Consider the following 14777-nt stretch of genomic DNA (forward strand, 5'->3'; position numbering starts at 1 on the left):
TTTTTCAGTCCTTCCCTTGTGGTATGCCCTAAAATTCTCACTAGAGGTCACAGAAACAGTTGTGTAAGAAGCTGTGCAATGAAATGGGACAGTGCTTTTGTGACAGTTCCCATACTTTTCTCCTGTCTGCCTAGCTGAAATCTCTCTCAATCCGGCTCTTAAGCATCTTTAACTTGTATTCACCATAATCTGACTTCTTTTAGATCACCTCTTCCTTTTTTTTTTTTTTTTTTTTTTAAGCCCACACACATTTAACTTGGAGAATTCACTTCAAAAGCTTCCTTCCAACTACTTAAGAGCACACAAATAGCTATGGAGGAACAAGTCAATAACATGGCTAGTGTACTTCCTGTTTCAAACAATGGCAAATGTAGGGTATTTTAAGAAGAAAAGGGACATTTTCATCCATCTTTCCATCTCCTCATATATATATATATATATATACACACATACCCCTATATAAACACACACGTGTGCACATCCCAATGCGTATATTTCCTCTGTGTGTAATTCACAGAAAAATAGATTGACTAACTTCCGGACCTGTAAATATAGGTCCGGAAAAAAAAATAATATATAAACAACTAAGTGCAACATTTCAGTTCCAAGCTTAGTAATTGTCAGAAAGGTTATTTCCCATGTTCTGTGTCTTTAATTACTCATTTTTATCAGTTACTTGCACGCACTTTACCCTGTACTTCTTCCACCTTGGTTTTATAGGCATTGTGAATTTAAATATACAAGACTGATTCTGCAGATGAGATTAAAAAATAAACAATATGCTACAAGGACGTCATCATCTAATGATTTTCTGAACCTTTCAGAGAATATCTACGAGACTGAAATTTTACCCAGAATGGTAGGTAAATTCACATATTTGAATATAAGACCCCATTTATGCATTTCAAATGGACCACTAAATAGTTGAACTGTGGTAATGTGGTTTCAGTTCTATGTACTTAGAGCATTGTCTTCATAAGTCAGATATTCCCAGCATGTCATTTGTCTGGAAGTAGCAATCTTGCTAGATCTCCTCCAACACAAACATCTTCAAATTTAAAAATCACAGCAGGAAATCAGAAAGAATCGCTCCCTGGGGGCATCTGTACTCTCAGTAAAACATCAGCCTTTCTCTGTGTCATTTCTAGTCATCAGCTAGTTACAGACCCCGTTGTTTAATATGTATCTTGTAATTTCCACTCTGATTAACCAGACTGGCCAAAGTATTCAAACCATTACTTTTTCTTAGTGTTCATTACCAAATTTATTTACAAGAATTCAGTTACATTTAAAGGGAAACGGGCAGATTTTCTTGGCAAACTTCTAAAGCACCTTACAGCAGTTAAGTGTTGATTCCCTCAAACCTATGTTTTTCTTCACAGCCATACACATGATCATCTGCAAACACCAGCAGGGTTTCAGGACCCTTCCCCGGAAGAAACAGGTGCTGGAGAACTTTGCTCACTTGGGTTTTCAGTAATCTATATCACTTTTTAGCTATGTCCACTCAACATTTGAAAAGTTACCACCCTAGTAGCTTTAAAACACATGAAAAAAATCTTATCACTATTCTTTTCTTACTCAGTCAACCTTTTTATTACTTCTATGCAACTCCTGCTACATTCGTCCTGTTCACCTCTGCATTTGCTATGCTTTCTCATGGCACCTTATCTTTCCATGATTAACATGCACACAAAAACTTTTCCTTTGTACACACATTAGTCTCTTTTCACAGAGTAACTGCTTTATGTCAAAGCTAGAAGTGATCTATTTTCAACAAATCGGGCTTTTAAAGTGGTTTTTAAATAAACATTTGTAGGGCATGCAATACTTTCTTACCTGAACACAGTTGTTCGACTTTTGTGTAGTTTAAAGCTAGTATATCATTAACCCATGCAATGATGTCATGTCTGCTCATAGTCTCTTGGGTTATAGAGGTAGAGTACACGTTGACCGCCATTCCCCAGCTAAGAGAAAAAAAAGAACAGAAAAATATTTTTGACATTGTTTTCTGGTTACAGTGAATTCAGACTTGTTCAAAGAAAGAAGGAAAAGTTCCATCACTGCAGAACCTTTTCTCCTTTACTGAGAAAAGTTTAGTTTTGATGCCTTGACAACGTATAACCCTCTCAATGTCCTCTTGTACTCTGTGAATGCATGTCTCTTGATGTCATTGTGAACTTAAATAACCCACAAATGTACAGTATTCTCTGTAAAGCCAACAAAGGAGGAACAGAAAGAGTCAAACATAGCTTAAAGATATTAAGACAGAATCAGAAGCCTGGGATTCCTCTGTGCAGTGCTGTACAAGTACAGTGATTTGACACCTGTGCCTTAGTTTTTGCTACTGCACGGTGATCCAATTTCCCAAATCTGCATTTAATTTTCAGATAACTTATAGAAAATGTTCTACTTACTCAAATACCTATTTCTAACTGGGATAGGACCTTTTGGATAAGTAATTCAGTACCTAACAGTCACAGAGTTAACACCATAGAGCGAATCTGTTTTAAAATCTTACCAACCTTTATCCTGGAAGTAACTCAGATTCGCAACCCCAACTGTATGTTTGGAAAGCTGTTTCAGAGCCTGATTTCTCTAAATCATTTCCTGTCAGCTTAAACCCATTTGTTCTTCTGCCAGCATTATCCTCCAGCTCTAATGGCTTTTTCGTCCCTAGAGCTGATTTCATAACACGTTACAGACAGCAATCAGAGCCTGTCCCGATGCCCAGGTAGGTTAGATTAAACAAATCCATTTTTCCAGTCTCTTGCATAGTCAGATCTTCATTTGCTGGTCATGCCAGCAGTACTTCTCCAATGCAGCCGAGCAGAATTGCACTGTGTTCAAACAACATTTCAAGACCTTGGAAAAGGGCCCTTTACTTAGTATCTGCACAGTCACATCATTTCAAACATCTTCGTCTTAAATACACCTCTGTAGTTACTTAAGGTCCTTTTCTGCAAGTAGTTCTAATTCATTGTAGCATTTATCATCAGTCCCCAAGCGCATCTTACTGATTCTTATTTCCTATCATTCTACACTAGCCATATCTTTCCGTTGCAAGACATTGCTCAGAGAAAAGATGTGCGTATTCATGTTTATCTTACTGATACTTTCAAAGAGCTGAGCCAAGAACATTCATAAATAGAGTAAATAACATTCCCAAGACTAATCCAGGAAGTTCACTAATAACAAGCCACGTATGACACGTCTCAAAAATGATCATATAGTCAACAAACTTACAATGTTATTCTTGAAAAGAAATGGTTTGCTGGGGACTCTACACCTTTGCCTCCAGCAACACATCCCATAGCTCACACCTGGCTGGCTCTGGTGTTAGCCGTGCCTCCCCCGCTGTAGACCTCAACTTTATTTCTCAGTGAAAGAGAGCAGGACCTCCTCTGTGGGATTGGAAGCTTGCATGGATTATTTCCACTGAGATTTTGCAAAGATAACTGCTTGAAGCTTGATAAACAATTTTGCAGACAACACCAAGACTGAAGGTTAACTCCATCTATTTTTAAGTATGCTGGAGCCACCTTAAAAAGCATACAAAAACAAAACAAAAACAAGAAAACAGCAGACTCAGTAGCATTTAAGTGTATAATTACATACAGCATTAAAGAATGAGATGATGAAATTACTAATATAGTTTAACTTTTTATGAAACAAATTTTTAGAGGCACAGAAGGTTGTTCAAATTGTTCGTATCTACTGTCAAAGAGATCCAAATCCCCTATAATTTGCCTTGGCAAGGGGGTGGGGAACAGGCCAGTAAGAGACAGCAGGCTCCAAAAATTCATGCTCTGATAGTCAGGGTGTGACAGAGCCAGCAGTGCCAGGAATTCACTCAGAACCAGGCTGCCCCTCGACCCACTTCTGTTCTGAAGTATGGAAGAAACCAGACTGCCCTCAGCCTTCCTGCGGGCTCCTGGACACCACGACTGATTGTACCAGCACAGCATTGAACTCACTGTGACAGTCAGCAAAGGCTGTTTTCTTGGCACACGTAAGTGCTTGGACTGAACTGAGAGCTGGGAACAAAGTTTAGAAACAGGGAGTGCCCTTTTATTCCTCAAACTACCTCATCATGGCTCATCCTGAAAGCTTAGCTTCAACATCGGGATGGAAGAGGGACTGAACAGGCAAACAGCATCTGAAGGTTAAAACATCATCTTTAGTGGTTTTTACTTTATTATTTTCAGCCTCTTCATGTAGATAGGAAACTAACAAAGACACTGTCACTACTAAACTGACACATTAGATGCTGTTTATAAAGTCAGTTCAAGTAACAACTTAATAGTGAATTTAACATTGGCTTAAGATTCAGAATAGTGAGTTTGATATTAAACCAACAGTTTAATAGGGAACAATCCACCAACTCTAAAGAAGCCAAAGATACTTAGATGATAGCATTGAAATAATGCTGCACCGGATTTGTAGTTGTCTTTAAGTCATCCAAATTTTAATTGGCCTCTTTTGGCCAGGCAGAAGTCAGAACGAGCACGGGCTGCCGGCAGTGAAAGCACCAAGGCTATCCTGTGAAAAAGATCAAGAAATCCCCATGCAGGAAGGAAGCAGAAATTCCCTCATCGCACTCTTCCAAAAGCAACTGCGGAGAGGAATGCCTGTCTTGCTGCAAGTGACGGGAAGGCAAGCAAGCTCCCTGCCACACAGGATGGAGGGCTCCACTTCAGGAAACACGTAAATGAACAAACACGAGTTTTAAAATGTTACTTTGAAGGGTATCTGTAATATTACTTATGCTGTGCTCACAACTGAAAGGAATTATTATGGTCAAGTAAAAGTTTATGCTAGTTGGTGGAGACAACAGCTTTACATCTGTATACGTAGGTATGCATGACTGACTATCAATACAATTTTAAACAAAGTTAAGCAAAGTGAACCAGAATTTCTATTTAAGAAGTCAATAACATGCTGTCAATAACATTTATTCACATCAACCTGTTAACACAGGTCTGAATGCCCCACGGCTGCATCTGCTGGATGAGGCCACCACGTCCCTGGCGGTTTTGTCCCCCATCCTCCTCCAGCCACGACTTAAACCCCGCTAGGAAAGGTTTCCTTCACGGAACACACGCTCTAATTCAGTGCTCAGAGACACACACATCCTGTTTGCCACACAGACAGACCTTGGGGAAAAAAAAACACAAAAGGAAAATCCTAGGCAGAAGAGCTGCCATACACAGCGATGGGCAAAAATCCCGGTGCTTGAAATCCGCAGCTGGGGCCAGGCTTTCCTCGGTGACTCAGTGCCCGCGTGCTGAGCTATGTTGAAAACTCTGCTTGAGCCTGGAGCAGGGACAAACATCTGTAACGTGACGCACGAGGACAGCTGGGCAGGTGCAGACACAGCCCTTGCAGAGGGCCAAGTAGCGAACAAGTTGTTTGTACGTCCTAAAACGCCGCTTCTTCCGAACACAGTATTTATGTTTTCAGCTGTTAGGCTTTCCCTTGTTTAGGCTGGAGGCTCTCAAGCATAAGGCTGTGATGAGGCTTACACAAGCCTTAAAACAGCGTCCACCTCATGGAGACCTTTAAGCTTCCTTCAAGCAGATGCCTGGCAACCCTACAGTAACCAACAGCAGGCTGGGGCTAGCTCATTGCAGCCCCTGCTCCACAGCACGCGGGTAGAAGTTAAAAACCTCTAGCTGTTACAGTGCTGCATAACCACAGAGGATTCTCCTTTTTTCCCTTATAAGAAACGGAAATTAAAATCCACAGCAAATATGGACAAGCCGTAAGAGTCTTTGCATACTCCAGGCCATTTCAGAAAAACGCTTTTACACTTGCACGCCTGACCACCATAAACTTGAGCTCATAGGATTAGTTAGGTGCTGAAAATCTTGTATATGCTTAAGTAGATCCTGAATCAGAAGGGCACAGGCTCAGCTGGAACAATGGTACCCATTACACCCTAAGGAGGGTTCATTTTTTAAGGCATTACGTGCAGCATGCGGCGTCCAGCTACAGATAACTGCAGCTGTTACAAGGTGTTACCCAGCTGTGCTTACAGACAGCTTTGCAAAAGGCACATTTACTTGGCTTGTCAGAGGCGAGGAACTACCAGTTGTTGACAGCAGGAGCTGTCTTATGCCAAACCAGTAAAAATGGCAAGACTGGAAGGACTGCAGCAGGGACCTTATCTCCAGAGTAAATATTGATCACCTCCAGCCCCACCTGGCTTTCCTGTTGTGCGTGATTCGGCAAGGTACCGTGAGAGGTTTTTGAAGACAACAGCAAGCCAGTGTGACAGCTCAAAGAGGAGCCCTGTGGAAGCTGGTACCTGATAGCATGGGGATGGATAGATAACTCTGAGCAGAACAAAAGCTCTCCCAACAAAACCTGCTGAAGCAGCAGATACAACAGAAAGGCGAGGATGAGACAGATAAAAGAGACTGCCCAAGCTTCTCTAGGAAAGGTGAGGTGAAAGCTGCTGCAAAACGAGGATCCCTGAAGGAAGAAACCTGCAAGCCTCAGTAGCCACATCCCTACAGAAGGAAAACATCCTTTAATACAATATAATCCTGAAATGGCAGCTGATTTGCAGCTGGGCCTTGTACACACCTTTAATATTCACTGCCTACAGCCTTGGCTGTAATCATCAGCGGGCAATTATGCTCAAGGTTGTCTTTACTGTAAGGAGTCTCAAGGACAGAGAAATAACACAAAAGGCACAGCGCAATTTTACCAACACCATTTTACCAATTCTTACTCCCCCTTTTGACTTATGCTGTACTCCTGCAGCAAATTCAATGGCCATGACCAGCTCCCTCAAATCAGAGCAGTAACTGAGCTGCTGGATCAATACAAAGGCTCTGTCTAGTCGGAAACTCAAACAGTGAAAGATTAATCACAATGAAGTACTGCCACAGAAGAAGAGGAAAATAATCCTCTAGGTGTAAGATCAGGGGAAATTCACAGCCTGCAAAAATACTGAATGTCAAATCCCCTGTGCTCCGTTCCCATGTTACTAGATAGACCTGACATGCTAAATGTATTTTATAATCCATGGATTTCATTCACTTCTGAATGTGATTTTAGCTTCACAACATGGATCATATTTGAAGACCTGAAATGATTTGTGACGCAAGGTACAGAGTCTAGACAAGACTGAAGCAATCCATGCACATTTAAACTGCTTGAACCCTGCAGTATTACCATTTGACACAGTAAACAGAGCATATTTCGCATTGTTCCCATTGCAGTCCCCTGTTTTAAGTGCAAGAGAGGTTAGAGTACAAAGAGATTTACTCTGACTGCATTAGTGCACCATTAGTAATATTATTTTTAAAGTTTTGTTCTTTTAAGTTAGAGGCTGTCCGCAAATGCTGGGATCTTCTGACCTACACAAATGTTATGATGGGTCTCAAGAACTGGTTTAGACCCAAATCTGAAAAACTTTTAAGACCAATGGTAGTTGTGTTTTGTGGTACATATGGCCTTAGAAAATGTAAAAAGAAAACCCAAACCCGTATTATCTGGGAGGCAGAAAAACATTGGTTCTTTTCCAGACATTCAGTTGCCCCAAATCTGAAAAACACATTCAAAAACTATTCAAACAATATACATGGCTTGAGCCAAAACCTCCGAGATGGCCCAATAACTGGCAATGCAGTACACTGCCTACTGCTTACTTTTTGCAAAATAGCTTTAAGTTTATTCACTAAACAGTTAGGAAAGTAGGATAGTCAAAAGAAAAAAAAAAGCACAGTTATGACTTTGAAGAAAATAACTTCAGTGCTTGGAACATTTCAGGGCACCTGAGGAAGAAAAGCAACATTCACAGACCCACTTGAAATATTTTTATTATTGTTTTTGATCTGCAAGTCATATTTTCATAGCATAAACAATGTTCCCCCCCCCCCCCCGTCCCTCAGACTACCTTCATTCCCTCACTCCTCCTGCTGCCACTGGAGCTATATGGCAGTGCAATGCATAATGTTGTATCTCTAAATACTAAAGCTTTTTCCTCACCCCCCTCAGGATTTGCCTTTGTATCCAGAAGTACAGTGCAATATTAACAATTAATTACAAGATCTCTCAACTTTGGCTGGAACTATTTGCACATCCTGGTAGGCTCCCTATCAATTTCGATGTGTAAATGAACCCTAACCAAAATAAACATTGTCTTGCCAAAGGAAAGGTAGAGAGCAGCAGCTCACACTGCATAGAAGTGACTCGCCCTCCCGTAAAGGTGGCTCCCCCTGGTTATGAGCAAAGCTCAACGCTGCACCTGAGCAGGCACTTGTTATCATGGGGACAAGAGGATGCACGAATTCCAGTATGAAATCACACTACTACAAATTAAGAAGACATCTTATTAATGACGAACCATGAAAACCTTTGAAGTGGGCTGAATGGGAGGAACATAAGCGTGGCAAGGCGGTGATGTTAAAAAAAAAAAAAAAAAAACACGACTGCTTTTTCTTACAGTTATTACCCTCCCCCGCAAGGCTTTCAACTCAGAGATCTTAAGCTTGAATTGCTCCTCTGCTGCCCCGAAGGCAGACATTCAACCTGTACAATTTTCACAATAGGCACTGGTAGGCTAGTCTGCCTTTCACAATAGGCGTTGGGATTGTGGGGAAGGGAAACTGATTCAGAGAAGAATTATTCTCAGACTTGTGTTCTATAATAAGCCCAAGCCAATTAGAAACACCTACATTATAGTATAGAGAAGCAGATATATGATAATTTTGTTACTAGAAAACCTTGAAAAAGCTGATGAAGAAACAAACATTTAATCTTCTCTGAAACAAAGTCTCAATTCACCAAGACAAATGTAGGAGTTTTAATTCTCCTTGTATTTTTATCTCCTACTGAAATTAACAGATTACTAAGCATACACTGCCGATCACAATATAGCTAAAGGATTTCTAAGAGGTTGCACATGGCATAAAGGTAGCAGCAGCACTCACTATGGAGGAGAAAGGGTTTGCAGATGCCTCTGAAGGCATAACAGATGAACCTTCCACCTTTCTGCTCCCACTGGATGGTGGGTGGGTAGTTATCGTTTCAGATGGTAAACCCCAATGCTTGAGCAAATGCAGATTTACTGGAAAACAGAGACAGCAGCTGAGAAGAGCTTGCCCTTAAACCCACTGCCCACCTGCACACAGCGCCTGACCTGTGGGGCACAATGGGGACAGCCCGAGCAGTCACACCAGTGAAACACATGCCCCTGACAAGGAAGGGACAGGAATCATCACAAACCCCGATTAAGGAAAAACAATACTCCTGGAAACATCTCACAGGCACCCAGCTTGCCAGGCACCTGAGGCATGATTTTGGAGAAGCCTGGTAGCAGCAGCCCCGCTGCAGCACCCGCTGCTGCCTCGTGACGTTTCCGCCTTGCAAGTCCCAAAAACAGCGTGGGCAGGCCTGGGAGCTTCAGCAGGGACGGGATCCAGCTAGCTAGTGAGATGAAGTCACCAAATTAATTTAGCGTTGACCTATCCGGAGCTTTGCTGCCCCCCCCCGATGCGGATACATTGGGAGGCGAAGGGCTGGAGCAACACGCCGATGTGCTGCAGGGTTTTGTAACACCCCACAGCCCTCCTCGCAGGGGGACAGCAGCCCCTAGGGCCCCGTGCATGGCTGTGATGCAGCAGCACGGGGCTGGGAAGAAGGGAGATGGGATTAAACAGGGGGAATGCAGTCGCTCGATGCTAGCAGGCAGCTGCAGCTTGCTAGGAGGCTTAACACAGCTTGCTTGCAAGGCGCGGGGAAGATTGGGTGATGTCTCATGGGATGGGTGCTGTGGTGGCTCAGGAGATGGACTATGATGTGCTTTCTCTGCTCTCCCCCTCTGCAACACAGTGCAGAGGACGAGGATCTTGCCACACACCAACTTTTCTCTCCTGCACGAAAACAAAATGCAGATGCACACTGTTTTTACGCCCCATTTCTTCTAACCCCGACACACACACACATTACACACAGGAACAGTGCCCTTTGCACAGAGCCTCCCGAGCAGGCACCCTGCAGGTGCACAGCATTGCACCTGGGGAAGGAGCAGTGCCACAGCTGCTGCCCGTGCAAGCATCCCAGGGCACACGGAGAACCGTGCCTGGCTCTGTCCCTGGCAGGGCAGAGCCCACGGGACAGAGCCAGGCAGGCAGCCAGCTCCAGCTCCTGCCGGAGAGACCGTGGCAGAAAGGTGACGACACCGAGCTGGGCTACGGGACAGCGTTTATTTTAAGCTACCTTCACCCCACGGTTGTAAACAAGCATGTGACAACAGATGAAGCAACACGCAGCCATGCTGGCTGCTTTCGCCCATGCATCACTCTCTAAAACGCGGCTCTGTATTTTTGTAACATAAAACATGAAGCTCTGGCATGGTCGCCCAGGGTGGCCACTGCCATTTGGGGCTCAGGGGACAAGCAGCAGGATTTCTGCTGCCTGTGCAGGGCACCCCACAGGCAGGCTTCTGGGACCAAGCTCTGCAGCATACAGCCACAACCTAACCCTTGCCAGCACCATGCTGCAGACCACTGAGCACTGCTTTTTACTGAGTCATGTCCAGAAATCAAGAAGAAAAACAACAAAAAAAATCTGAGTTCTGACATCTGAGTCTGTTGAATTAGGCCCAAATAAAGACCCCCATCTTTGTCTCACACAAACTCCCCACAGAGCATTATTAATATTAGAGAGATTTCCAGTGTTAGCATTTCAGACACAGAACTTAATTTTTGTTTTGGACACCAACTTAACTTGACCTCTTCCCTTGTTTTCATGACTTCATACTATAGCAGCCAAGGAGATGCTCTGAAATTACTCTGGTACTAGAAATATTACTAGCAAATGACTTGTACTTAAGAATTAATCCTACTAAGGACTACCTAAGATAGGACTGAACTGCTAGCTGCAATTGCTTCACTGCTAAATTAATTTTAGAGCAACTGGAACTAGAATTCGCTAATCCCTCGTGGAGTAAATTGCCCTTTATGAACACGTTAGCTCAACCATCTGTGATTTATGTAATTTTAATGTATTATTCTTGCTGTGTGCCAGTAACCACAAACTTATTTTACCTTTGTTGCACTACCCATGCAAGCGCTGAAGTTTCCAGTACAAAGTAAAGCTACCCCCAAACACATTTTTTCAGCCATGCTGTTCTTTGAAGGTCTGTAAAGACAGTGTTTTCTTCTGGTTTTCAATCTTAAAAATCTCCTGCTGATCTGAAGTGGGAAATACCCAAAGTTTTGTTTTCCCCAGTCTTCTTTAGATGGTGCTTGCTGCTTTGGTGCAGCTGGAATGGTAAGACCAGAATTACTGGCAGTTACAGCAGTCGTTATCTGCGAGCCCCAGCAAAGCCTTGTACCTTAAGCTAAGAGAAGCATAGATGTCCTGTTTAATAGGATTTGGCCTCCGTTCATGGAATATCTTGAGGTCAACTCCTAAAGTATATTGCTTCCAGCTGGCAAACGGTGACATTAGCAAGTTCAACTCCCACAGTAAACAAGACAAAAAGCGTTTATTGCTTGAATTACCTTCAACTACACGTAACTGCAGTTAAGTTAATAACCTGTGCTGCAATGTGAATATTTAGATTCTTCAGCCCTCTCAGTGTTGGCATAGGTCACAGGACAGGACGGGTCTGCACCCCTCCCTGTAAACCTAAGTCAAACTTGGCACACATCTGACATAGCTCGGGAGCTGTGCCTACAGCCAAACATTCCCCACAGATTGAACTTATCAATAATGTTAGCATTTTCTGCATGAAAAAATATACAAGTCATTAAAAACAGAAGGAGCAATTTATCAGCTTTTAACTTCAAAACATAATCCTTAATTGCAATGTGCATAATTAGTTTTATGACACAGCAGAACTACCCTTCTGCTCCACTGTGTGTCAATGAACTTGTGGTCATCCCCGGGTACTAAATTGCAGAAGTAGCTCCCAGTGACTTACAGAAGGCAGCATAAAATAATTAATGCACTGCAGCAGCAGCAGAAATACAGCTTTGGCAAGAATTAAGCTAAAAAGCAGTTGAACTGAGACTGCATGCATACATTTTTCTTTCCCATTTAAAACGTTTGGTCATAGGATGGTTTCACCTTGGTGACAGCACTAAATTTGTTGCCATATGATTTTTTTTCCACTGTCAGAGCCCCTGATTTCATCACTTCCTTTTGTGTGCTGCATTTTGAACTCAAGGGCTGTTTATGCCTTTGAGAATTACAGAATAGGATCATGAAGTGATTTAGGCAGGCAGGGAGCTACGGAGATCATCCACTCCAGCCTCCTGGTCGCAGCAGAGCCAACGAGAGAAGGTTGACAATGGCTCAATTTAGCCAAGTGCTGAGCCTCTCCAAGGACAGGCACCCCACAGCCTCTCTGGGCACCCTCTTCCAGTGTTAGACTATCCACACTATGAAAATTCATCTCCTGCTATCTTAAGAAATCTACTGTTGCAGCTGCTGACTGTCCATGCCTTCCATCCTCTTCCTGTGCACCTCAGGATCTGTATCTTGTATAGCTTTGAAATATTAATGCGGGCAAGGAGTGATAAAGACCCCAAACAGTAATTCAGCAAAATATAATTAACCCCATTCTGCATAAACAGGTTTTCAACAGGGCAGCTATTTACATGTGAATGCTGTCCTTTTAGGAAAATTTATCTCCTTTATTCAACCAATTACCATTTCAGTGCCTCCATGTTCTCAGCACTCTCGCACGCGACAGTCTTTCTGTGTATGTAAGCTCCCAAGGGACTTTCATATCACTGCGTTATGTACCCCACTTCCATACAATTACTCCCAGATTCTCTAGTTATTTCCATAAGCTATGATTTGCAAAACACTGAATCCATAAGTAAAGCAAACGCATATTCTACTTCAAGTATTTCAGTGCTTCCTGTTCATGCTATTACTGGACCAGCTCTACAGAGATTAACCTTAAGAAGTGAAGCACAACAACCATGTAAAATTTGCCTAAAATGAATTTTCACCCCCCCCCAAATTGTTTAACACATATTGCCAGCGAGCCCTTCCGAGAATCAACACCGCATTCCAGAGTGACAAGCAAGAATTTGCATTCAAGTGCATCTCTGAATAATTGCAGCTGTTTGGGTAGAAAATTTGTGCGGTACCACGGAACCCTGTTGTAGAGAAAATATTCACCTAAGTTATCCCTAAAAGGTAAAACTGAAGTCTCCAGATCTCTCTGGCTACCTCATGGTAGCAAGAAACATATTGGAAACTAAACCTCTGAAACAATACACACAACCATGTGGAAAACCAGGAACACACACCATCAACTTCACATATGACTACAGCAAAATAAGCCATTCCTTTGTCATCTGCCATGCTGGAGGATAAGGGTCCATTTCACACACAAGAAATCCCAAACAAATCCCACACTGAGCATTCCTTGGTTTGCGTAGCTTGTTTAAATATTGCTTCAGACCACTCTTAGGTTTCAGTTTCGATTCACAGGAGCTCACTCCAGTGTTGCTGGCCATGCCCCTCCACCCATACGCTCCATCTTCCATCACCTCACCCAAATTTCAGTCCCCTCCATCCCTTGGTCAACACAAATACCTCACCCAAATTTCAGTCCCCTCCATCCCTCGGTCAACACAAATGACACAAGACAGCCATACACAAGGCCAGAACATCAAGACCAAGATCTGCATGGCATATTCCTCTCCAAGCAGAGCTATTGGCACAGTGGTAGGATTTCCTACGGAAGCTACATCCTTAAGTCTCTACTTACTGTTTAATGTTTACATTTCCTGTTTGGATAGCACAGAAAACACACTGGATTTAATACAAAAGCATATTCAATAAGCATAAAGCTCTATGCAAAACAAGAAATCATTTCAACGCAGATAAGCCAAGCCATTTAATGGGAGTGCTTTCAGTGCAGAGCATTCTCTATCAAATATTTAATAACTCAGTGTACCATCAGAAATTTAGAGAAATTTTTGTCCAAAAAAGACAGGTAGATTTTCATTTTGTCTTCATGCCTAATGCATGTAAATCAACAGAATTGTGATAAAAATAAGAACACCATTGCTTTAAAAAACTTGAAGAGTTAAAAGCACTTCCAGTAAACTTTTATAGCTGATATTCCCCTTCCCCTCCCACCTAATTATAATGAAACAATATGATGGAGATGCTTTATTGGTGAGTCAGGCAGCGGGGATGCGAGCATGGCAAGACTCGAGCAGCTATTCAGCGTGACATGAACACCATCCCTGGAAGAAACACACGGATGTTTTCCACTTACTTTCCGTGGTACCGATACTAGAAGCAAGCGAGCAGCACCGCTAACCAGAAGCTGGGAATCAGCGAGGGGACAGGACCCAAAAGCTCTCACACGCTGTCCCAGCACGGCGTGACTGACTGCTGTCACCGCCGCTACTCCAAGCCTTCGTGCCATCCCGTGCAGTGGTTTGCGTGATTGAGAGCAGATGTGGTGAGGCCACTCGTTTTCAATTATCAAACAAAGGCTGAAAGTTGCATCTCCAAATGAAAAGCTGGCACTTGGCTTGATCTTCTTCCTTACCCAGCCTTTGCTATAATTATCTTGGGAACGAGGAAGAAGAAAATTCTGCCAAACTGACTGACCTTCCCCCACCCCAAGCCCCAGAACTGAAACCTCTGAAGATATTTTTAAAAAGTCACTCATTCAAGTGCCAGGGCTTGAAATGTAGGCCTACTGCACTTGCTTTTTTCTTCCCACTGTCTCCCAAAACGAGTCCTTCTATCTCAGGTGGTTACTCCAGGTATCCCACACA

General features: G+C 42.8%; 1 protein-coding gene across 3 annotated transcripts in view; it reads right to left on the minus strand.

Moving 5' to 3' along the window:
• The window catches only part of MAPRE2 (microtubule associated protein RP/EB family member 2), a 98165-nt gene that overhangs the window by 37212 nt on the left and 46176 nt on the right, over positions 1 to 14777 (minus strand). For all 3 annotated transcript variants that reach the window (XM_032181227.1, XM_032181226.1, XM_032181224.1), the window contains one exon: positions 1840 to 1967. In XM_032181227.1, the coding sequence (XP_032037118.1) occupies positions 1840 to 1960 (121 nt within the window). In that variant the 5' untranslated portion in view covers positions 1961 to 1967. The remainder of the gene's footprint in view (positions 1 to 1839; positions 1968 to 14777) is intronic.

Source organism: Aythya fuligula, chromosome 2 (genome assembly GCF_009819795.1).
Source record: "Aythya fuligula isolate bAytFul2 chromosome 2, bAytFul2.pri, whole genome shotgun sequence".
Taxonomy (NCBI): domain Eukaryota; kingdom Metazoa; phylum Chordata; class Aves; order Anseriformes; family Anatidae; genus Aythya; species Aythya fuligula.